The following is a 23,007-nucleotide window of genomic DNA, read 5'->3' on the forward strand; positions in this document are numbered from 1 at the left end:
GAGGGCCTTGGAAAGGCGCGCTGGCCCCTTCTGAACCGATCTTCCGGCAATCTGGGCACTGGAGCGGCACCCCATGCACTGGCCAGTTTATCAAGATCGCTGCCAAATAGAAAAGAGCCCTTGAAGGGCAATCTGGTGAGGCGTGTCTTAGAAGGCGCATCAGCTGACCATCTCCGGATCCAGAGCTGCCTCCTGGCAGCTATGGAGGATGAAATCCCTTTGGCTGTTGTCCGGACCAGGTCAGATGCCGCATCTGTAAGGAACGAAAGAGCGGATTCCATGTCCGCCGCTGGAGCGTTGTTTCTAACCTGTGACAAACAGGCACACGTCACCACCGTGCAGCAGGTGGCGATCCGCAAAGATAAAGCTGCCACCTCAAAGGCCTGTCTCAGAATGGCGTCCAGTCGCCGGTCATGAGGCTCCCTGAGAGCCGTCCCACCGTCAACTGGAATGGTAGTGCGCTTGACCACAGCGCTAATCAAGGTGTCCACCTGAGGGCACGCCAGCAGGTCCTGGATAGCCGGTGCCAATGGGTACATGCTCTTCAGATCCCGACCCCCTTTGAAGGAAGCCGCTGGTGCCGCCCATTCTAAATCTATCAGTTGTTGTGCCGCTTGTAAGAATGGAAAATGGCGGGCTGTAGGATGAAGACCTTCCAGCAGGGGGTTCTGCGCAGAGGGTACCGAAGCGCTGGGACCTGTAATATCCAATTCCGCCAAGCACTAAGACATCAGGTCGGAGAGATCCTCTTTAGGGAAGAACCGCCTCATGGTTCTATATGGCTCAGTCCCTGGGGGAAGGTCCCCCTCGTCCGGGAGTTCAGACTCGTCCTGTGAGAAATCCTGGTCTGACTGATCCGGACTGTCCAGCGGTGGGAAGTCCCGCTCGCGATAAGGGCGTGAGGGTCCAGGAACCGGATCCGTAGGAGCCGCCACCGCAGCAGCTGTCGCAGCAGCAGTCGCAGCAGCTGCCGCAGGCACAGCCACCGCAGGAACCACAGGAACAGCAGGGCCTGGACGGGAAGCCGTTTGCATCTGTACGAAGGCATGAATCCCCTTAAAGAGATCCACCCAGGAAATTGAAGCAGCCTCTAATCGCCGGGGTACAAGCTCCCCCGGGATTCCTGATTGGTCGAGACTGCCCCCTAACTCCGGGGTAGCCCCTGGGGAACTGTCCACAAATCGTGGCTGAGACCGGTCCTGGCCCAAGGGTCGCACGGCCCCCTCACATTGGGCACATAGAGAGTCTGGCTCATCATTGCGCGTGGCCCTAAGTTGGCAAGCAGAGCAGAGGCCAAGGGCTGCAATGTCTGAAGCAGGCGGTGCCGTCACTGAAGACTCTGCTGTTTTCTGATCCATTGAACAATATGCGCTGAATAATAGTATGCGGCAGCAAGAGGCGCGTAATACAACAGGCACTCAATAATAGAATGCGGCAGCAAGAGGCGCTTAATACAACAGGCGCTCAATAATAGTATGCGGCAGCAAGAGGCGCTTAAGACAACAGGCGCTCAAGAATAGTATACGGCAGCAAGAGGCGCTTACCAGAACAGGCGCTCAATAATAGTATGCGGCAGCAAGAGGCGCTTACCAGAACAGGCGCTCAATAATAGTTTGCGGCAGCAAGAGGCGCTTACCAGAACAGGCGCTCAATAATAATATGCGGCAGCAAGAGGCGCTTAACCCAACAGGCGCTCAATAATAGTATGCGGCAGCAAAAGGCGCTGAAGACAATAGGCGCTCAATAAAAGTATGCGGCAGCAAAAGGCGCTGAAGACAATAGGCGCACAGCAACAATATGCGGCAGCAATAGGTGCGTAACACAACCGGCGCTCAACGTGTGCACAGCAATAGGCGGCCAAAAATTCAGCTCAATGGTATGCAATAGGCACTCATCAATATGCAGTTAGCAATAGACGCTCAATGGCCTTCAATAGGCTGTCAGTAATAAGCGGGCAGCAATAAACGCACAATTTGCATTCAATAGGCTTTCAGTAATAAGCAGTTAGCCATATACGCCCAATTTGCATTCAATAGGCTTTCAGTAATAAGCGGGCAGCAATAAACGCACAATTTGCATTCAATAGGCTTTCAGTAATAAGCAGTTAGCCATATACGCACAATTTGCATTCAATAGGCCGTCAGCAATATGCGGCTAGCGATAGACGCTCAGTGGCATTCAATAGGCGCTCAACAATTCACAGAAACAAAGCCATATATGCACAAGGAGGAAGAAAGCCGCGCCTATTACGGGCGCGGAGTACCTGAGCAAGGCCTCAAAATGGCGTCCTCCACGGCGTGCCACGCCGCCGATCCTCTGTGCTTCGGAGACCCGTAGGAAGAGATGTACTCCTTACCAGCTTCGGTGCTTCCCGGCTGGAACACAGGCGGTCTCCGGCTGCGGGGGAAGGGACCACCTCACCACCGCAATTGAGGATATGCACCCGCTACCTCGTCCACGCCGGGACCGAGGGCCTCGTATGCCTCACCCGAACTCGCCCGGGGGCTGTGTCACTGCCGCTCTTCGGCAGGACCGAGGACTTCCACCACCGGGGGAGCACAGCAATCACCCCGGGAGCTCAACTGGGGGAGGAACCCTGGGGTATCTACCGCAGGAGCGCGGGGCTCTAAAGTTGAATAGACAGGAAACACAAAGTAGAATCTAGAATGATAAGAAAAAAGAAAAATTAAAGTAGTCTTGGAAAGCACGCTCAACCAGCGTGCAGGCACTCCAAACGGCTTTGGAGACGGAAATTACTGAGTTGCTACGCTTCCTGTGGGGATATATATACCCCGTGCTGACGTCAGATCCGTCTCCAACTGCTAGCACGCGGATACTATCCCATTCGTTCTGAGTCCATCTGGCTACATGCCAGGAAATGGTCCATTTCCATGGTCTTCTTTAATGAACACCAAACTGAAGTATTTCTTTAATATTTCAGCCATTTATTTGTCTCTCTCCACATCTTGACCTTTGTCACCTATCAATTTTACTTACTATACCATGTCGGATCTTTCTTTCTCTACCTGAAAAATGTTTTGTCACCTCTCTATCTCTTTGGCAATCCTTTCTTCCACCTGACTTTTAGCATTCTTGATTTCTCTCTTTGCTTCCCTCAGTTTCACCAGATATTCTTCCCTGTGTTCCTCATTTTGGGATCCTTTATATTTCTTGAACACTTTTCTTTTTGCTTTTATCAGCCACCTCCTTTGAGAACCAGATTGGTTTCTTTTTTCCTCTTACTTTTGTTGACTTTTCTAACATATGGGTTTTATTGCCTTTATAATTGCTCCTTTTAGTTTGGTCCAATGTTGTTCCACCTCTCCCATTTTCTTCCAGTTTTCTAGTTCTAATTCCAGGTACGTCCCCATTTCGACAAAGTCTGTATTTTTGAAATTCAAAACCTGAGTCTGTGTGTGACTTCTCCATGTCCTATTTGCGATATCAAACCATACTGTTTGATGATCACTGGTGCTGAGGTGGGCACCCACCTGGACATTAGAGACATTATCTCCATTAGTGTGCACTGTCGAGTATCACATCGTCTCTCATGGGTTCCATTACCATTTGTTTGAACAGAGCCCCTTGCAGGGCATCCACTCTCTCTCTACTTCTGGTAGATTCTGCAGAAGGGATTCTCCAGTTTACATCCAGAAGATTAAAATCTTCAACAATCAACACCTCTCCCTTCTTTCCCACCTTTGGGATGTCTTCGATTAGATCTCTGTCTAGTTTTCCATTTGAGTCAGAAGCCTGTAAATCACTCCAGTAACAATGGATGCACCATCATCTTATTTTAAGATGACCCATAAAGCTTATTCTTTACCCCTTATTCCTTGCAGTTCAGTTGCTTGGATTATTATTATTTTTGTTTTTAGATAAAGAGCTACTCCTCCCCCTTTTCTGACCTCTCTGTCCTTCCTTAACAAGTTATAGCTTGGTATGGCCATATCCATATTCCAAATCATGAGAATCTGTGAAACATGTCTTCGTAACAGCAACAATGTCCAAATCCACCTCTACCATTAGGGCCTGCAGGTCTGATTTTATTGCCCAAACTGCAAGCATTCGTAGCCATAGCTTTACAATCTTTCTCCCTTGATTTGTTGTACTTTCTAGACATTTTCTGCTTTTCTGCGCAGATTGATTTTATTTTATCCTCCCACTTCCTTGGGGAGGAGAAAATATTGCTTGGGGGTGATGTCAATTTCATTGGCCATCTCCTGCCACCCTTATTCTTTAAATGTCTGATAATAAGTTATCTGAATTTCTCACTTAGCATCCTCCTTCTTGCTACAGACAAATGTAGGCCATCCTTACCATATAGCCTTTTACTGCTCCATACATGACGCCAGCCTCCAATGTATCCAAACCACTTTCTGTACACCAGGTTTTGAGTCAAGAATTGAAATTACCTATATTGCATAGCTTCTCATTTTCCTTTCTACGAACAGTGTGTCTTTTCTTTCTTAGATGCTGGAAATCTTTTTGTACTTCATAGATACCAATTCTGTTGAGGTCATTGATCCCCAGATGGTTGATAACACTGATAAAGTTCCTACTTTCTTCTTCAATGACTTGGACTATCTGGTTTGCATTTCTACTAGCTGAGGACCCTGGAAGGCATTTAACTGTTGTGTCACCATCAAAATGTGCTCCCAAATTGGTTCCTCTCATGATTGAGTTTCCCCAGCAGAAGCAGCTTTCTTTTATGACATTTGATTCTGTCAAAGGGCTTCTGGGTGCATTGGGTGACATCACTTTTAGAAATCACTTCAAAATCTATTGCTGAGGTTTCTTCTGTAGGGGTATATTAGGGAGAGTGTCTTTCTCCATCACAGGCCTTATTCTGCCAGAGCCCACTGTTATCCACTTGCTCCTGGGTTTTTGATTCCTGGATGTCCAACATCTCTGTGGGAGTGGGGGTTGATGCATAGGATGCTGTTGGGGAAGGTAGGTGACTGTCACATGTCTTGTGTACCAGAGCCCACTGTAAACCATTTGTGGCAACCCTGGACATCATGCGATGCCCCCAGGCAGAGGATACATTCATCATGGGGTCCGTGATGGCCTTGTTCCTCGGGCACAGAGGAAACCAGATACGGCCATGAAGGGATGAAAAATGAGAAGCTCAAAATAGATGGTGGCAGACATCGATGGCCAACAGGCACTGAAGCACTGCCGCAGAGAATTGATCTCAAAAGGAAACTTACCAATAAACAATACCCGACTAGGAACACTACAAGGAGGACCAAGAGGTACCCGATGTCTAACGCAGGCAAAAAAAAATCACATTAACATGAAAAACTGGAAAGTTTTTCAAAAGAGGCCAAAAGCCAAACTTGAGCTCACAAACCATGATGCTGCAGCGCTACGGAAAAAGAGAGACTGAAGAAGAAACCTGCACGGATGTGTGATATAGGGCATTCTGGGCATGCCCAGTGTGGCAAGTAAAAGTTCTAGGAACTTTGAAATAAGTTTTTCATGTTAGTGCTCCATCTGATGATGTCGCCCATATTTATTTATTTATTTAAAGACTTTTATATACCGGTATTAGTAGGGACATCATACCGGGTTACATTTGAACAGCAGATAGAAATTACATGTTAACAGGGAGTAACAACTGGGAAGGGGAGTCACACAAGTGCAGAGTAGAAAAGTAACTTAACAACAAATAAACAAAGGAGTCCTTAACAACAAGGAACAAGGGAGTCCTTAATATAAGGAGAGGATAGGATTCCCTCTGCGGAGGTTAAAAGTGCAATCATTATAGAGGGGTGAAAGGGACGATGAATGGAGTGTTAGTCCTATGCGGGGGCGTGATGTAGATAAAGGTGGGGGGGGGGGGGGGGGGAGGGAGAGGTTAGTCCGGATAGGCTCGTTTGAATAACCATGTTTTTAACTTCTTTTTGAAGTGTGTGAGGACTACCATCCTGCTTGTCTTCAGGGAACTAATCAACCATAGTTAGGCCTATTATGGCAGCACCTACATTTGGCTAGCCATGTTAGGCTCTAATCACCAACCTAACACCATCGCTGGGCTCACCCAGAATTTTGCCAGGTAAATTTTCAAAGACTTATCTAACCAGCTAAATCTTAACTTAGCTAGCTAGATCCCTTTGAAAATGTATCCCTTATTCTTCAGGCATTTGCAGTTCCATTGGAAATATAGTAATTAGCTTATTACTCAGTAAGGATTACTCATTTCGAGGACTCGCAGAAGTTCCAATCAACAAGCAATTTACTGAATTTTAACTAGAATCCTTTTTTTTTTTTTTTTTTTAATACCCTGAAGGTTTGTATAACAAAGTAAATTCTGCATGGTATAACAGCTTTCTTTTAAATAAGCCAAAGAATTATTCTAAATATGCTCAATACAGCTTCAGATTATGATTTAATACTTGTGTGAAAACAGGATGTTTAGGTTCCAAAAGACAAATCTGCTGTTTTCAGCTTAGCGTTACTATCATTCTCTGTCATTGCTAAGTAAACATGTATGAAGGAGCACAATGTATTCTCACTGCTCATGCCATCAAGCCCACAGATTAATCTCTCATTCAAGAGTGAGATGTTTTCAAGAGAACATACATGGCGCTTTAGACTGATTGTAGTGTGTCAACGTATATTGTTAGCATTACAATATTTGAATATTGTTGGTAAAATTCTTCAAGCCATTGTATTTGACTAGCTATATTCTGTGACTAAAGAAATTTATAGAAATTGAAAATAAAATGCAACTTAACAAAAGAAAAAAATAAAGATCAGAAAATGGAAGATCAATTTTTATTTTGTTTACTACCTGCATACAAAAACATATTGCACATCAAACAACAAAAACAAAAATAAAAATTACTCTACTAAGGACTCTAATGTATGTAGTTTATACAGAATAAACTTTCTGGAAATTGATCTTTCAGTAGTTTGGATTATGTCTTAATGGACATGACTAAGTTCTGCTTAGTGTTTTAACTAAAGCTATGTTTGATTTTTAAATACTGTACAGTTTAATAAATAAACCAAACAAAGCCCCAATATAGAACAGTCACTGCCAAAATCTTCCAATATCCCTGCAGATGAGAATTTAACAAACGTATTCCAGTGGTCTGCAGCTTTTCCTTTACATACAGCATTTAAAAAGACGTATTAAAACAGACCAGTTTCCAGACCAAACTAAATGGAGAAATTACAATTCAGTGCAAAATATTTTAGACTGCATTTCTTTCTAGTTTTCTTCCCTCATGTGAAGAAGTGGTTGCATATTATTAAAAATGTAACAAAAAGCAGCTAATGCTTTCGTAAAGAATATTATGTAGGGATTCCCCTCGTTTGCCATATTTTGAAAACAAAATAGCAATTCCTATAGCCAGCAGTTTCTTTTTTTAAATGTTACATATACTATCTCAAGGCACATCTGATGATGTATTTAAAACACAGTAGGTGTCAACTTATGTTTAACATATGATTTCTTCAGGATCCCTCCTGTTTCTGTTTTCCAAAATGGAGGAACTGAAAGTGCGGTGTAAAGACTGGCGATCCTCACTCTATCTTTGGCAAGCTTGTACGAGCACTATTGTAAAATGTAATGTAAAAGAACTGTAAACTAGGAACATCAGTTTATGAAACACCATTTATTATGGCTTCTTGGTTGTTTCCATCTTCTTGAAAGGTAGTTGCCAGACTTCTTTCTTGAGGACCAGGCTGTTTGGAAGCTTCATCACCAGAACCACTGATGGGGCCATTAGTGGCTTTTTCTGAAGGGCCATGTTCTTCAATTACATCTTTTGCCTTCAGAATAAAAAAAATTATAAAACTTTACTATTACTTAAAATGTCTGTGTTCTACTTCTGGAGTAAGCAACTTTGGTTCTGGAGTGACACAAAAAGGTTTGATTTTCAGCATGAGGAATATTTGCATGCTCTGCCTCCACTGTAGGCAAGTGTCTTATGCATATTCCTTGTGTATGTCCTGAAAACCAGACCTGTTTGTGGCATTCCAGGACCAGATTTGCCTACCCTGTTCTATCTAAAGCTCAAATAAATACATTTTAGAAAATGTATTATAAAATTAAATTCAGTCTTATCTATGTGGATCTAGTATACAGAAAGTGTTTGAAGGGAAAATTATTCTACATGTAATGAAAACATTCACAATGCTGTATATAGTGCAAATTTATCATGGAAAGTTATTGATAGGCCTCCATTAATAAACAATTCATTTTGTTTTCTTGATGTAATCAATCCTACCAAACCTGGTCTTTCAAGTGCTGCCTAACTTCTCCAAAAGTTCCTGAGCATGGGCCTTTACAATGAAAAGAGAAGCACCTATATCTCCAGATGTTCATTATTGTATCAAATACCCAGAGAAAAATGTCTTCTTGAAAACTTAAATAAAACAATGGAAGTCACAATTTTCTCCTATTTTTACAATTCATATGCTATTTTTGTAAATGCTTCTGCATAAAATTGAGAACTGAATTTAGTTTAAGGGAAGTTTTCAAAATTACTTACACATGTAAATGGGCTTTTTGAAAATTATCCTGGAGGCTGTACGCATAAAAATATGCGTGGAAGTGATTTTGCTCATTTATTTTTATTTATTTACTTACCGTATATACCGTCACTGTGGCAGTTCACGGCAAAGTTAAAACAATTATATTACACAATTACATACTATAAAATACAGTCACATGAATTGTCATCAATGCCTCCGGTGTTACACAGCTCACTGCTGATTGCATTCTCTTAACAATATATGACTGCACTCCTGGCAGTGGAGTTGGGATGGGGATATCGTTTACACATTTGCATACATATCTATACCATGCTAAGATACACCTGGTCCTGCTAATTTTCAAAGAGGACTTACATATATAAGTCTGCTTTGAAAATGAATGCTGAAGTCCATGCAAACTGTTATAATATTGGGCTTTTAAAGTACCTTATTCCACATAAGTCCAACATTCCCCTCAAAAGAAAGAGTTCTACCTCATGTCCATGTCAGTAGAACTAAGTATAATCTCTTAGTGAAAGGATACCAGAGGCAACACTGTGTCTTATGCAGAAAAGGAAACATTTCACTGCAAATCATTTAGACAATGCTACCTCAAGCTTTGGTTCTTAAAACAAAAGCTTTGGTTCTTAAAACCAAAGCTTTTGTTTTAAGAACTGTCTGTAGCACAATGTCATATTATGAACATTTTTTTTACATGGTCATATGTGTAAATGCCCTTGAGTATTATTCTTAATTCTTGTATATAAAAGAAAGCCAGGTTTTCCAAAACAAACATGTTTATATCTAACTTGTTATATCCTATTTTTCTCTTTAAGGTGAATTTTAAAAGCCCGGCACATACTGAAATTCGGGGATCCGTGAAGAAATCTGACTTATGCATGTCGACCATATTTTAAAAAGCTCTCATATATGCGCGTAAATGCCATGATGCTCACATCTCAAAAATTTCCAAGAGGTGTGGTGGGGCGTGGTCACGGGCATTTTGGGGCCTAGCCATGGGATGCACATGTAATTCTTATGCGCTCCAGCACTTGCAGAGGTCCCCTGCCTCGTAACTTTACTTCTGCTACGGATGACATGCAAGTCATAAAATAAAAGTATCAAGCCAGGTGGGGGTGCAAGCTATCAAACCAGTAAGGATTGGAGGATCTAGCTGTTAGCTGGGCGAATTGGTAGACGAATTGGTAACCTGGGAATGGCATGGGCGCGCACCCCTTTTAAAATCCCTCGATTTACGTGGTAGAAGCAGGATTTATGCACCCACTTAAAATTCAGTGGACACGTGTACATCACCAGGCTATTTTGGAACATGTGTGCACGTATGCGTGTAAATAAAACAGTCGCGACCCTGAGTGCAGGCTGACACAAATGCGCAAATGTTCATCCGTGCACCAGTTTGAAAGTTACCGTCCCTATATCCCCTCTAATTCAGATGCTATATCAAAAGTAAGCCCTTGCTAGCCTCACCAGAAACCAATCCTTAGTACCTATTTTGCTGGAACACACTGCAACAGTACTGTGGGCAGTAGTCTTCCCTTTCTGTTGCAGTTTGAGTGTATGTCTTCTTATGCACACCCAGGTTCCACTAAACAGGAGACTTATCAAAAATATTTATTTGTAATATCACTTTCACAGTTCCACTGCTCAAACAGTCCTTGGGGGAAAAATACTAAAATGCTGATACTGGGAAAGAGTGTCCTTGTGATCAGAATAGACAGACCCTGCTTCTACCACAGATACTTCTAGTGATCTTGGGAAAGTCACCAATGCCTGTGGCCTCAGATGCCCACAAATTGTAAGTTCTTCAGGACAGGGACTTGTGCCTGTATATAATTTGTGTACATTATAAACGCTGAAATAAAAACTACAAAGATTTCTTATTGGATTGGTGTGCCTCATCTTTTTATGTATGAATTTTCCACCAGTCTCAAATCCTTGATGTTGAATCTGAAACACCCACAATTGGACACTTTGAATTACCTTTATATTTTTATTACAGCATTCACTTTTTTCCTGGGCTTGCTTACCATTTCTTTCTTGTTTTTGGCCAGCGTTTCCCGTGGTAAATTCCTTTGTCGGCTCTGAGATTCAGCTCGAGATATATAATCTGCCACTGTTACTGTTAAAAAAACCAAAACAAAAACAAAATCACAAATGGCATACAAGTTTTACAAATGTTTTTGTAAGCAAATATCATCCTCAAGATCACAGAGACTCATTCATGATTAAAAAAAAATGTGTGAGTAGGAGGCTGAGGAAGCTTGGGAGAAAGATACCAGGTTCATTGTATCAATGCAGCTCCATATAGGGAACTGCATTCTTGCAGTAATACCAGAAGCCAGATTCCTACCATTGCAATACAACTATCAAAATCAACCTCAACTACCTCCAAAAAATTTTTTTTAAAAATGGACATCACTTTTAGACATTTCCAAAATCACATTCACCTCCTATGACAATTAGTGTCACTTATAATAAGATTGTTAAAAATCTGCTAGTCCCCTTCCCTTTAGAAAATGCACTGAGATAACTCATTTTTATAGGATCAGAGGAAAAGCTGGGGCAGCACCATCTGGCGTTTCTATCCATTCTGATTTTTGAAGGTGAGGTTATAGGTCCTGAGGGATGCTGCAGCTCACAGGGCATGGAATTCCTACTCCAGAAATGTTTCACTTTCATGGCTAGGAGGCATAACTGTTTTAAAGACAGCAACAACATTGTTAACTAAATTCTCCAAAATAGTTTTGCTTTAAACAACAAAATCCAGGAGAATACCACATGGTAGTAAATAGATAGTCATTAGTTTTCACGGATTCTGTATGTAAGCTGCATAAATGATATCTTCTGGTTCAAGACTGAACATTAAAACACCCTTTAAATCCAGGTACAGGAAACAGCAAAGCAGGCAAAACTGGGGAAAATTTTAAAAAGAACAGCTTTTTTTTTTTTTTTTTTTTAAATCTGTTCTTAAGTGAATTTCTCTGGAATTCATAAACCAGGAGTATGGCAAGACATTCTTAACTACAGATTTGTCCACAATTCCTAAATTTCTTCTAAAAAATGATACTTGAAACAATACAAACAGTAAAAACACGATCAGAAACCAAATGAAAACATTAACAACCCTCAAATTACAGCAGTTTTAATGCCCAGGCCTTAAACCAATGTGGATAAACAGGAACGATTTATTTATTTTTAATGTGAAACAATGACAGTTTTTGGGTTTTTTTTTAATTTAAATTTACATTTAATGCATTTAAATTTCTAAATTTACATTTAATGCAACATGTATAGATGCAATATAAAAAAAACAAATCTTTAACCAAGAATATGACTAAACACCAAACATGTTTATCAAAACTGAAAAGTTGCCTCTAATATGACAAATCAGAAAAAAAAATCTAATTTAAAAGGGCAAAATAGGTCATAAAAGGGGTAATTTTCAAAACTAGGCAGGTAGTTGCCAAGAACGTGGGTACTTTTTTTCCCCACACACACTTTGTATCATTTTCCTTTGAACATTGCCTAGAGAAAAATACCTGCAGAGATTTGCCTCTGCTATTTTTGTGGGCACTTTTTCCTTGTTGCCTCCTCCAATCTAATCCTACCCCTGAGCCTGCTAAGTTTTCCTCAGGTACAAATATGTACCCAGGTGAATAGCTTTTGAAGACAGCTCTCACACTGTGCTAAAATCTGATTTTATAGGGAACTCTGCTACTGGTTATTTCAAAATGGCAAAAAAATCTCTGCAGGCACTGACAGTGGACTTCATTCTTACTCAAAAAAATGCCATCATGTATCACATTAAACACTGTAGCCATCCAATTGGTCTCATACATCCATACAATAGCTTCTCATAACTAGAGCTCTGCTTAGCTCAGTATTCAAATTATACACACGAGTACACTAAAGATCACAAAGAAACATTAAATTTAGCCAGTAACAAGTCTGGATGGTCTGTTCACATCAAGTAAAGCATCACCCATATGTGAGTTGCTTACCTGTAACAGGTATTCTCCCAGGATAGCAGGATGTAGTCCTCACCTATGGGTGACGTCAGACGGAGCCCTGTCACAGAATACTTTTGTCAAAGTTTCTAGAACTTTGACTGGCGCACTGAGCATGCCTGGCATGCCATAATCCCTGTGGCCACAGGGGTCTCCCTTCAGTCTCGTTTGTAGCAAAAGGTGCAAGTCAAAAATAAAATAATAAAACTGTTTTGGACCCAAGTCCATGGGGTGGTGGGTGGGTTTCGTGAGGACTGCATCCTGCTGTCCTGGGAGAACACCTGCTACAGGTAAGCAATTTACTTTCTCCCAGGACAAGCAGGATGCTAGTCCTCACATAAGGGTGATTAGCAAGCTACAGGTTGACTCATAATTGTTTGGACCAACAGCATACAACTTGTGCAACAAGCACAACAACTGGTGTACTGTTGGTAAAAATGAGGCAGCCTGAAAATCACAGCAGGTGGATGTGGAAGGAGTTGGGATTATACTGGAAATAAGGTCTTCAAGAAGGATTGGCCAAAGGCCGAGTCTTGACGTCCTTCCTTGTCCAGGCAGTAATGTGCTGCAAATGTATGTAGAGAGCTCCATGTTGCAGCTTTGCAGATCTCAGCAATCAGTACCGAACGATAGTGTGCTACTGACGTTGCCATGGCTCTTACTAAGTGCGCCTTCACTCGTTCCTGAAGGGGAAGGCCTGCTTTCTCATAGCAGAATTCAATACAGTCTGCTAGCCAGTTGGAGAGAGTTTGTTTGCCCACTGCAACTCCCGGTTTGTTTTTAATCGAAAGAAACAGAGTTGGCTGGATTTCCTATGGACTGCAGTGCGGTCTAGGTAAAATGCAAGTGCACGTTTACAGTCCAAGGTGTGTAAAACTCTCTCGCCCTGGTGAGACTGAGGCCTTGGGAAAAAAGCGGGCAAGACTATAGACTGATTCAGGTGAAAGTCTGTTACCACCTTGGGAATGAATTTAGGGTGAGTATGGAGGACCACTCTGTCATGGAGGAACCTTGTATAGGGTGAGTATGTGACTTGTAACTCACTGACCCTTCGAGCAAAGGTAATGACTACAAGGAAAAGAACTTTCCATGTAAGAAATTTATCATCACAGGAGTGCAAAGGCCAAACTGGGAACACATGAGTCTTGTTAAGTACTACGTTTAGGTCCCATTCAGTAACTGGTGGCCGTAGAGGGGGCTTAAGTTGTAGTAGGCCCCTCATAAACCGACTCACAAGGGGTTGCGCTGTTATTGGGGCATCCTCTACTCCCTTGTGGTACTCTGAGATGGCACTGAGGTGTACCTGTACTGAGGAAGTCTGGAGACCAAAGTCTGAAAGGTGCCAGAGATAGTCTATAGAGATGGAGTGGGGCAGGAAAAGGAGTCGATACCTTTTTGCGTGCACCACATGGTAACTCTATTTCACTTAGAAAGATAAGATTTCCATGTGCAAGGCTTTCGTGAAGCTACAAGCACTTGAGAAACCTTAGTTGAAAGATTGAGTAGTTGTAGGATCAGGCTTTCAACATCCAGGCTGTGAGGGATAGGGTCTGAAGGTTCAGGTGGCATAACATGCCATGGTTTTGAGTTATGAGATTGGGCGATGTGCCCAAGCGAATGGGTTCTCGGACAGAGAGGTCGAGAAGCATGGAAAACCATACTTGTCAAGGCCAGTACTGGGCTATGAGTGTCATTGATCCCTTGTCCTGTTGTAGCTTCATGAGAGTTTTGGCTATTAGTGGTATCGGAGGATACGCGTATAGGAGGCCTGTGTTCCAGGGGCGAGTGAAGGGGTCCATGGCTAACATGTTTTGTTGCCTGTGCAGGGAGCAGAATCTGTCCACTTTGTGATTCAGTTTGGATGCAAAGAGGTTGATGATTGGTTGACCCCAGCGTTGGAAGATTTTGTTCGCTACACAGGGATCCAGAGACACTCGTGGGGATGGAAACCGACTGAGGCGATCTGCTACTACGTTCTGTATGCCTGCTAGTAAGTGGCCCAGAGATGCATGGAGTGTGCAAGGACCCAGGCCCAGATCTGCGCAGCTTCTTGGCAGAGCAGATAAGAGCCTGTTCCTCTCTCTTTGTTCAAGTACCACATTGCGACTGTGATGTCTGTCTGTATGAGAACAGTCTTGTGTGAAAGGCAGTCCTTGAACGCAGATAGAACATATATGGCTCAAAGCTCTAGGAAGTTGATTTGAAACTTTGCTTTGAGCTGTGTCCAAATACCTTGAGTTTGAAAGTTGTTTACATGAGCTCCCCAACCCAAGTTGGATGCATCCGTGGTTAAGATCACTTGAGGAATGGTTGCTGGAAGTGTAGACCTGCCAGCAAGTTGGCTCGGTTTGTCCACCAGAGAAGTGAAAGACGCAGCTGGTTGGTTACATGGATCAGGGATGAAAGAGGTTAAGTGGCTTGGAGCCACTGAGATTTCAAAGTCCATTGAGTTATTCTCATGGCTAGCCTGGCCATAGGAGAGACATGGACTGTGGAAGCCATGAGGCCCAGCAACGTGAGGAATTGATGGGCTGAGGCTGTTTTGTTTGTGCACAGAGATGTAGCTAATTTGGAGAGTATGTCTGCACAGTCGTTGGGCAGGAAGGCCTTTGCGACTGTGGTATCCAAATCTGCTCCGATGAAGGAGGTGAGATGGATTCAAGTGGGATTTTTGGTAACTAATCAGAAATCCTAGCGAGTGTAGAAGATTCGCAGTGAGCTTTAGAGACTTGAAAGCTCCTTGCCTGGATTGACTCTTTAGCCAGTCGTCCAGGTAAGGAAACACGTGGACGGTGCTTCTGCATAGATGTGCGGCAGCCACTGCTAGGCATTTTGAAAACACTCGAGGCGCTGAGGCCAGACCGAATGGCAGAACTCGGTATTGAAAATGTTTGTGACCCACTATGAAGCGCAGGTATTTGCGGTGATGTGGGAATATGGTGATATCTGTGTAAGCATCCTGAAGGTCCAGAGAACAGAGCCAATCTCTTTGTTGTAGCAGGGGAAGAATGGTGCCAAGAGACACCATCCTGAATTTTTCTTGTTGAAGAAATTTGTTGAGATTGCAGAGGTCTAGGATGGGGCGGAGACCGCCCAATTTTTTTGGAATCAGAAAATAAAAAGTAGAACCCTCTGCCCCTCTGTGTCAGGGGGACGGCTTCTACAGCCCTGGTTCGTAGAAGGGTGGAAAGCTCTGACTCTAGAAGCAATGTATGGTCTTTTCGGGCCCACAGTGGATTGGGTGGAGAGTCCAGGGGTACTGTGAGGAAGTTTAAACGGTATCCCTGGGCTATGATGGATATTACCCATTGATCTGTTATGAGGAGCCAATTGTGTTGGAAGTGGTGCAATCGGCCTCCTACGGGTATTTCTTGGTTTGGGTTCATTGAGAGTAGCCATTGTTCTCTGGAAACGCATCAAAATCCGGAGGCTGGACCAACTTGTGCTCTTAGTGCTTTGGACTGGCATGTATGTCCCCTCTGAGGGGCTCTGGTTGGTCTCGCTCGAGAAGCAGGAGGATAGTATTTGCACGAGTGGTAGAATGGTCTTCTGGGGTCCTTTCTCATGCTTTTGCGGGATGAAAAGGGAGCGTCCGTAGTGACTGTAGACAATTGATGTAGGGTCTCGTGGTGATCCTTCAACTGAGCCACTGCGTCCTGTATTTTATCTCCAAAGATTGTCTCCAGTGCACAGGAGATCAGCAAGCTTATCTTGGACCTCAGATCTTAAATCAGAAGCTTTCAGCCAAGCCCATCTTCTAGCATTGATTCCTGTTACTGACAACCGGGAAGCAGTCTCGAAGGAGTCATATGCCGCTCTTACCTCATTGCTTGCCTGCTTTGAACCCCTTCTGGATGATGGCAGTCAGGCTTTCTTGCTGCTGTTGAGGCAAGGAGTCTGCAAAATCTTGGACTTGCTTCCATAGATTTCTTTGGTACTGGGTCATATACAGTTGGTAAGCAGCTATATGGGATACCAACACGAAGCCTTGGAAGATTTTTCAACCCATTCCATCTAGGAACTTCTGTTCTTTACCAGGGAGAACTGAGGAATGCGGACATAATCCTTTAGCCTTCTTCTGTGCAGAGGCCTCGATGGCGGGTGTACTGGCATCGATGGAGGCTTCGATGGAATCAATGGCATCGAGGGGAACAGAGGACGTTTAGGTCCGAGAGCCCCGATGGACCTAGAAGCGGTTTCCAGCATCAATGGATCTGGAGCTGGAGTCGGACTAGAAGTTGTATCGTCTTCCGAGGAGGAGCCCGGAATAGGTATCGGGAGCTGTGGAGGTCTCGATAGCTGACTCGGTGCCGAAGGAACGGGCTGAGACGGGAAAGCACTGATGAGGGTATTGAGTCGGTCCAGCAACGGTGCAAACATCGATGGTTCCAGAGTCGGTGCCGGTATGGGGGCCGGCATCGATGGCGGTTGCAGGTTTCGGAATGCATTGAGGATTGCCTGGTGGACAAGGATGTCCAGTTTCTCCCTGAAAGCTGGTGTGGATAGTGCAGCTACAGGGGGAGGCAGGCTAGGCATTACTGGCCCTTCCACAGGAATTTGTGGAGGCTCAGTACCCGGCACAGATGTCGGTGGGGAATGCCTCGGGGTCTCGGGTGCAGAGGAGAATAGGGGCTCCTCTCCCTGGGCCCTCTTCGAAGGCGGCTCGATGGCCATCGATGCCGCTTCGATGTCGGTGCCAGCATTGGGCGTCAGTGCCGATGGCAATGCTTCCCTCAGTGCCTGGTTCGTTGTTTCCCCGGCACAGAGGATGACACTACCGATGTCCTGGATGGCGTTGGTGACGGGACGCTCACCGTCTCCCTGCTACTCCCGGCAAGGTTTGTCGATGGAAGGACGTTTACTCGCCGGTGTTGACTGGGCAGAAGTCTATGGAGTTAACTTTAATTTAAAGAGAGTCTCCATCTTATCAAGATGGGCACGTCTGCCTTTTGGAGTCATTTGAGTGCAGTTGGGACACTGGCGGACATCGTGTGATGGGCCCAGGTACAAAACACACACAGTGTGAGGGTCTGTGATAGACATTGTTCGCGGACACTGGGCACTTGCTGAACCCGGTCGCCATGCCGAGAAAAAGGGCGCGAAACAGTCAGTGACCTGCGGAAACCGAATGGTAAGGCGGCAGGAACCGACCGGAGACACAAGAAAAGTACTCACTGAGTATCAGAGAGAATGGAGCACGATGGGAGACCCCTGTTAGGGAACTTTTAAAGAAGTAAACTTCGAGTTTTTCTGTGAGGAAAAAAGGTGAGAGAAATCTCAAAGAGCTCCTAACCTGTGAGGCAAACTGCAGCGCGGAAAAAAAGAGGCTGAAGGGAGACCCCTGTGGCCACAAGGATTATGGCATACTGGGCATGCTCAGTGTGCCAGTCAAAGTTCTAGAAATGTTGACAAAAGTATTCTGTGACAGGGCTCTGTCTGATGACGTCACCCATATGTGAGGACTACCATCCTGCTTGTCCTGGGAGAAACAACCTTGTTTTTATCAATACAGAAATACAAACAAGCAAATCTTTTACAGCTTCTTGTGTTTAATAAAAATAGAATATAATTTTGAAAAAGCAACTAAGAGCAGATCAAATATGAAAAGCACCTCATTAAGCTGTATGAAGGGCAGACAGTGACAGTTGACATGAATAGCTGACAGTTTTTCATTCTAGACTGGGTGACCTGATAGGTCTCATGACCTATCAGTGTGACTAAAAGGAACAAGACTAAAACTTACCTTTGGAAAAACAAGAGGTTTCAGCAAATTCTGCACTGCATTTAATTATATATAGAAACATAAAATCTAATAGCAGATAAGGACCATATAGCCCAACCAGTCTGCCCACTCACACCTTCTTAGCTTTATAATCTCCCCAAGTGATCCTTTGTGCTTGTCCCAAGATTTCTTGACCTCAGACACCATCTCTGCCTCCATCACCTGCACTGTGAGGCCATTCCATGTGTCTACTACCGTCTCTAAAAAGAAACAGGTTACTCCCCTTCACCCTTGCCTTCTTGTGCACTGATACCTCTGAGGTAAATATCTCTATCATATTTCCTCTTTTCCCTCCTTTCCTCCAGGATATATACATTAAGAACTTTCATTTTATCTCCATATGCTTTATTATGAAGACTGCTTACTTTATCAGTAGCCACACACCGGAATGCCTCCATCTGTAGGAAATATCCCAATTCTTGCTAACAAGGACAAGCAACTAAGATGGACCCTCTGACATCAGTAAAAATGGACATTGCCGAGGGACCTTGCCTACTCCTGTGCTGGGATTCTGAGGTTTCTGTCTCCAGCGCGGGCACATCTGGTGAGACACTCTGCCCACATAGGACCCCGAGGACCATAAAAATGAGGTGCGCTGCGGCGAGAGAGAGGGAACTTGCCTACTCCTGTGCCAGGATTCGGAGGTTTGTCTCCAGGGTGGGCATCTGGTGAGACACCCTGCCCACATAGGACCCCGAGGACCAAAAAAACGGGGCGTGCTGCAGCGCACTAAAGCCGCATGCCCCTTCTGTAAAATTTTCTTCCCTTACTTTCATTATGGGAAGAAAAAGGAAGGGGAAAATTACAATGGATTCCATTCCTACCTCAGCTTATGGCTCAATGGACTCACATGTAATTAGCGTTAATTCGTCACTGTGGGAATAGAGTATGGAATTAGCAGGTATTTCATTATGCCAAGAAACGCGTTCTCCATCTCCCAAGCCACAAGCTTCTACAGGTGCATCTTCGACCAATTTAAACAGATTCTTCAGTTTACAAATGAGAAGATTTTTTGATATCTATTATCATCTGCCTGGTAAAAAAAAATGGTGGGAAATAGAGAGGGGTCTTTTGATGCTTTAACACAAATTGTTAGTCTAAATAATGGATGGAGGGCTGCCATCTCCAAATTAAAAAAAAAACAAAAAAACCAGGGGTGGGCAAGAGTATGTAAAATTAATGAAGAGTTCATAAGCTATAGGTATTACCAATTATTAGGCTTATTCAATATTTGTTGATAGATAATGTGGCTTTCAATGCATACTTCACTTTCAATACATATCCAGCATAGCTCTCTGCTTCAACGGCAGGGGAGAAGTAAAACTAATACTTCATGCATATCCAGCATAGCTCTCTGCTTCAACGGCAGGGGAGAAGTAAAACAACCAATAAGGGCTGAATAACATAGTCTGGGTAAACAAATAAGTATGGGTGTAGCTTGCTTATTGCGGCGGTTACTACCCCTAACTAATCAAGCTTGCTATTTCACTTGGATGCAGCTCCATCACTGCTCTCTGCATTAATGGTGGGGGTGAAAGGGAAATAGAACCAAAGGTTACTAGGAGCCAAGAAAAACAGATAAGTATGAGAAAAAAAGAAATGTGAAGCTTGCTGGGCAGACTGGATGGGCCAATTGGTCTTCTTCTGCCGTCATTTCTATGTTTCTATGTTTATTTCTTCTTTTTTGGAAGCTGAAGAAATATGAACTAAAGCCACTTTTGTGGTTACTTTTGTATTAGAATCAGATAAATGATTTGTTTTTCTGCCAATTTTTCAAGTTCAAGGAATTACATTTTTGTGGTCAGAAGATTCAGATATTTCCAGATATCTCAAGGGAAACCCAACTGAGAATAAAACTTTCTTTTGTTGAAATCTAGGGTATTAGACATAGGGGCGACTTTTTATTTGAAATTTCCCTGTAAATGTATTATATCTTTTCAGGGTAATAAGTTTATTTTTTTGGATTCTGCAGATCTTGAGAAGTTTCTTATCGATAAGAGTAATCCAGATTGAAGAGATCGGCACAGTAAATCCTTAAATTTCTAAATTTGTTTCTTCTTTGCTTATATTCCCCCATTAATGTGGGCTTTAGTATGAATATTACTTATTTTGTTTTCCTGTTTTTTTTAATCTATTAATGATGATACTTTTCCTGTCTTACTGTAAACTGTAATGATTTGGAAAGTAATAAAGTTAATTTTTTAAAAATGGACATTGCCCTATTTGGGTTATGCACAGCTAAATGTAGAGAAAATAGACAGGGCCTATTCTGCCATGGGTAGTCAAATGCGGTACTGTGTACATGACAAGGTTGAAGGATTTATTAGCCTTGCTAACCAAACTGGCACTAAAATGGGGACAAAAGAAAAATCAGCACAAATGGTCTGGTGTGGTGCGGGAGAAGGGTTGGGAGAGAAGGGAAAATTAAAGTCATGTAAGACTATCTAGAACCAATGTATGATTCATGGTACCATGTCTACCTTGTTATGTTTACTCTGTCATGATTGGTTAAACTCAATAAAAAACCTTTGAAAATAAAAAAATAAAAACACACAAAAAACCCCAACTTAATTATGCATTCACCTGACTATGCGGGAGCTGCTGAATTATACATAGGTGGCCCTTGAAAAGGGGCTAGCTGATAACATTCTTGGCCATCTGTCGTCAGCCGATCGAGACCCATCTGAAGAGGAGGCGGCAACCTATCTGACTGCTGTAGCTTTCCACCCCTGCTTTGCCCATGTGCACCCTGGGCCGAGGTGATTTGTGGAGATAAGGTCTATGACCTGAGAGCTGAACAGTCTGTCTCTTTGGTAGCCATGACTGTCCTCTCCATCTGTGCTGGAGACCAGTGAAGGGAGGGACCTCCCAACCAGCCCAAGAACGTAAGCTACCACCAGCTGCATGGGTAAGAACCTGGGCTACATTTCCTACCCTGTGAATTAGTAAGGTACAGCTTATTAGCATTCAAAAGTAAGTCTCGGTTAAAGACAGTTGAGACCAGCAGAAATTAATGGTAATTGGATAAGCACTGGTCGTTAAATATGCTTTTGTAACTATTGTTTTTCTAATCACCTGTGTGGGTATTGCCTGACAAAGTGTTAAGCTTAGCCCTGTGTTACCTATAAAGGAGATTTGTTTTTCTTCGGACAGTTGGATAATTTTTCTAAGAAACGAACAGGAGGCTGACTGGTAATTACGTACATAAACAAAGGGAGGTGTAGGTTAGAAATCAGAGCTCTTCTCCCTACACATCCTTTAGAAGGTGCCATCCCCAGAATTGTACAGAGTACTCCAAACGGGGTCTCAGAGGAATATACAAAGGCATTACCTACCTCCTTTTTCTTGCTGACTGTTCCTCTCCCTATGCCCCTAAGACTTCTTCTGGCTTTTGCTGTTGCTTAACCTATCTGCTTTGTAACCTTAATATCATCAGATTTGATCATTCCCAGATTCCACTCTTGTTTTGTGTACAGAAATTTACCCCCTATATTATATAGAAACATAGAAATGATGGCAGAAGACGACCAAATGGCCCATCCAGTCTGCCCAGCAAGCTTTCACACTTTTTTTTTCTCATACTTATCTGTTACTCTTGGCCCTTAGTAACATTTTGGTTCTATTTCCTTTCTACCCCCGTCATTAATGTAGAGAGCAGTGTTGGAAATGCATCTAAGTGAATATCTAGCTTAGTTAGTAACCGCTTAGGTAGCAACCGCCACAATAAGCAAGCTACACCCATGCTTGTTTGTTTACCCAGACTATGTAATTCAGTCCTTGTTGGTTGTTGTCTGTATATGGATCCACTTTTCTTCATACCCTCCTTCCATTGAAGCAGAGAGCTATGCTGGATATGCATTGAAAGTGAAGTATCATGCTTATTAGGTTTGGGGTAGTAACCGCCATAACAAGCAAGCTACTCCCTGCTTTTTTTGTGAATGGAAATCCTTTTTTCCACATTACCTCTTGCCGTTGAAGCTTAGAGCAATGTTGGAGTCGCATTAACCGTGTGTATGTTTATTGAATAAGGGTATTATCGCCAGGTAGTAGTCGTCATTCCCGCGAGCCACCTACTCTTCATTCACATCCTCTAAAAACTTTATGGATCCACAGTGTTTATCCCACGCCTCTTTGAAGTCCTTCACAGTTCTGGTCTTTACCACTTCCTCCGGAAGGGAATTCCAGGCATCCACCAGCCTTCTCTGTGAAGAAATACTTCCTGACATTGGTTCTGAATCTTCCTCCCTGGAGTTTTAAATCATGACCTCTGGTTCTGATTTTTTTTCCGACGGAAAAGGTTTGTTGTTAACTTTGGATCATTAAAACCTTTCAAGTATCTGAGAGTCTGTATCATATCTCCCCTGCTCCTCCTTTCCTCCAGGGTGTACATATTTAGATTCTTCAATCTCTCCTCATAAGACATTCGATGAAGACCATCCACCTTTTTGGTCACCCTTCTCTGGACCGCCTCCATCCTGTCTCTGTCTCTTCGGAGATACGGTCTCCAGAATTGAGTACAGTACTCCAGGTGAGGCCTCACCAAGGACCTGTACAAGGGGATAATCACTTCCCTTTTCTTACTCTATATTCCTCTCTCTATGCAGCCCAGCATTCTTCTGGCTTTAGCTATCGACTTGTCACATTGTTTCACAGACTTCAGATCGTTAGACACTAATGTATCACTCCCTTGAGTTTTTAAAACCCAAA

The 23,007-nt window shown here is 43.2% G+C and overlaps 1 protein-coding gene across 1 annotated transcript in view; it reads right to left on the minus strand.

The window, feature by feature from the left end:
* Window positions 1-6,767: 6,767 nt before the first annotated feature.
* The window catches only part of FXR1 (FMR1 autosomal homolog 1), a 285,531-nt gene continuing 269,291 nt past the window's right edge, over window positions 6,768-23,007 (minus strand). The window contains 2 exon segments of the mRNA XM_029616831.1: window positions 6,768-7,785; window positions 10,539-10,630. Of these exon segments, the coding sequence (XP_029472691.1) occupies window positions 7,615-7,785; window positions 10,539-10,630 (263 nt within the window). The 3' untranslated portion in view covers window positions 6,768-7,614.

The sequence above is a fragment of the Rhinatrema bivittatum genome, chromosome 9, assembly GCF_901001135.1.
Source record: "Rhinatrema bivittatum chromosome 9, aRhiBiv1.1, whole genome shotgun sequence".
NCBI lineage: Eukaryota > Metazoa > Chordata > Amphibia > Gymnophiona > Rhinatrematidae > Rhinatrema > Rhinatrema bivittatum.